This window comes from Epinephelus moara, chromosome 14 (assembly GCF_006386435.1).
Source record: "Epinephelus moara isolate mb chromosome 14, YSFRI_EMoa_1.0, whole genome shotgun sequence".
NCBI classification, from domain to species: Eukaryota; Metazoa; Chordata; class Actinopteri; order Perciformes; family Serranidae; genus Epinephelus; species Epinephelus moara.
Window position 1 is genome coordinate 31,042,046 of NC_065519.1, and position 2,021 is coordinate 31,044,066.

General features: G+C 44.3%; 1 protein-coding gene across 1 annotated transcript in view; it reads left to right on the forward strand.

The window, feature by feature from the left end:
* The first annotated feature begins 1,498 nt into the window (after positions 1-1,498).
* The window catches only part of LOC126401203 (uncharacterized), a 3,734-nt gene continuing 3,211 nt past the window's right edge, over positions 1,499-2,021 (forward strand). The window contains exons 1-2 of the mRNA XM_050062320.1: positions 1,499-1,599; positions 1,707-1,742. Coding sequence (XP_049918277.1) covers positions 1,569-1,599; positions 1,707-1,742 — 67 coding nt within the window. The 5' untranslated portion in view covers positions 1,499-1,568. The remainder of the gene's footprint in view (positions 1,600-1,706; positions 1,743-2,021) is intronic.

Below are 2,021 nucleotides of genomic sequence, written 5' to 3' on the forward strand. Positions count from 1 at the left end.
AGTCCTTTGTCTGAAGCAATCAGAAGGTCATTTGTAATTTTAACTAGTGCTGTCTCAGTGCTATGATGCACTCTAAATCCTGACTGAAATTCCTCAAATAAATTATTATCATGGAGAAAATCACACAGCTGGTCTGCGACTACTTTCTCAAGGATCTTTGACATAAAGGGAAGATTAGATATTGGTCTATAGTTGGCTAACACCTCTGGATCCAGGGTGGGCTTTTTTAGGAGAGGTCAGGGGCCCCGCACATGTACACAGGGGGTGTTTTAGGATTTAAGGATATCTGGGGCTTAACTCCGATGTCCATCAGGGGATCAGGGGGATCCTTGGCCTCTTTTTTTGATGCAAGCTCTATTTTAATGCTTTTCATGCACTCTGGTACCTTCAGCGTCTCTCACGCCACCGTGCGGTAACTCACAGCCTGTAGTTATTTCAGTGAGAGGAAGGTAGCAGAGGGGAAGCAGTTTCAAATATAGCATTATTGGTATGAAGCAGTTGCTCATCGTCATAGACCTGGACTGTAGCGGCAGCAGCTGCTTGTAGGAACACTTTGCTCCTGTGGAACGCTCCTGCAGGTAGACAGTTGTCAGGGCTGATCCCACGTGATGAGGTTTATGTCCCTGTGAATTAGAAAATGGTTAAACATCACTGCCACAGACCTCCATGTGAAAATGTCCGACTGTACAGGGGCTGAATTTATATATAACTGACCTGTTTACATTTAGTTAAGGTTTAAAGTTACACATAATGAAGGCCGGGCTGCTGTAAGTTACAGACTGTCTGCTGATAGTGTCCTCGCTCCTCCACAGCTCCACCCTCTCCCCCAAATATGGTCACGACTGGCTCCAGAAAAACAAGATGGTGACGGCTAAAATGGCTAACTCCAGGCTTCAAAACAGAACCCACAAACCAGTGGGTGACAACAGGACAGCTACCTCCGTTATTTATACAGTCTATGTGTGTGTGTGTTGTTAATGTGTCTCTGGCTGCACAGTTTAATCACCACAGCGCTCTGCTGAGTGATAGCATGCAGTCATACGGTGTCTCTTTCCGACCACATTACAGTGGTTCAAACAGAGAGTAGCTTTCACACATGCAGCTACAACATCACCCCCTGTTCACTTCCTCCCACCTGCAGAGACACGCAGCCTGTTTCTGCAGAAGTGAAACACTATTTATGAAAGTTTAAAGATAACAATCAGTCATCTTACTGTGAAACTCAAATCAAAGTCTGATCAAAAGAGCCGTTTAACCTCAGTTTATTAAAGCACCAAACCACAAACACATCCTGCAGAGTCTGTCTGACTGTCAGTGAACGCATCATACAGGTAATGATATTAGATTCTGGTTTCTGTTGTTATTTTGATTTTGTTTCTGTCTCTTTTCTCTTCATGTTTTGGTTCAGTGTCTTTTTCTAAAACTGAATTTAACAAAGAAAGCGTGTGTGGAGAGGAAACCTCAACACTGCCAGCTACGCTCACAGAGGAAGGAGGGGGCTTTTGTTCTATGTGACCATGAAGTGATCACACTTCTCGTCAACACCTCTCACTTCACCAAGTTACAGGATGGAGGAAACCTGTCTGCTGCAGCTGCTCTGTAAGTATCATCTGTCTGAGCTTCGTTTCAGTGATAATGAGCCGAACACTTACTTTACCTTGCTGCATGGTAAACCTTAAACCAACCTCAGCTTCATTTCTCCTCAGGTCTGACCTCACTGCTGAGCTGCACAACAAACCAAGGTCAGTAAACTTCCTCTGTCACCTCTGAAACATGGCCGACTCTTTCTGGTTAGGTAGTGTTCAGGCCACTTAGAGACTGTGGAGACAGCGAACTCCATTGCAATGTTGGACAAAACTAGACTTTCAGCCAGGGGACTGCAGCTGGTGTCCTGTGTGACAACATACAGTACAGGCCAAAAGTTTGGACACACCTTCTCATTCAATGCGTTTTCTTTATTTTCATGACTATTTACATTGTAGATTCTCACTGAAGGCATCAAAACTATGAATGAACACATG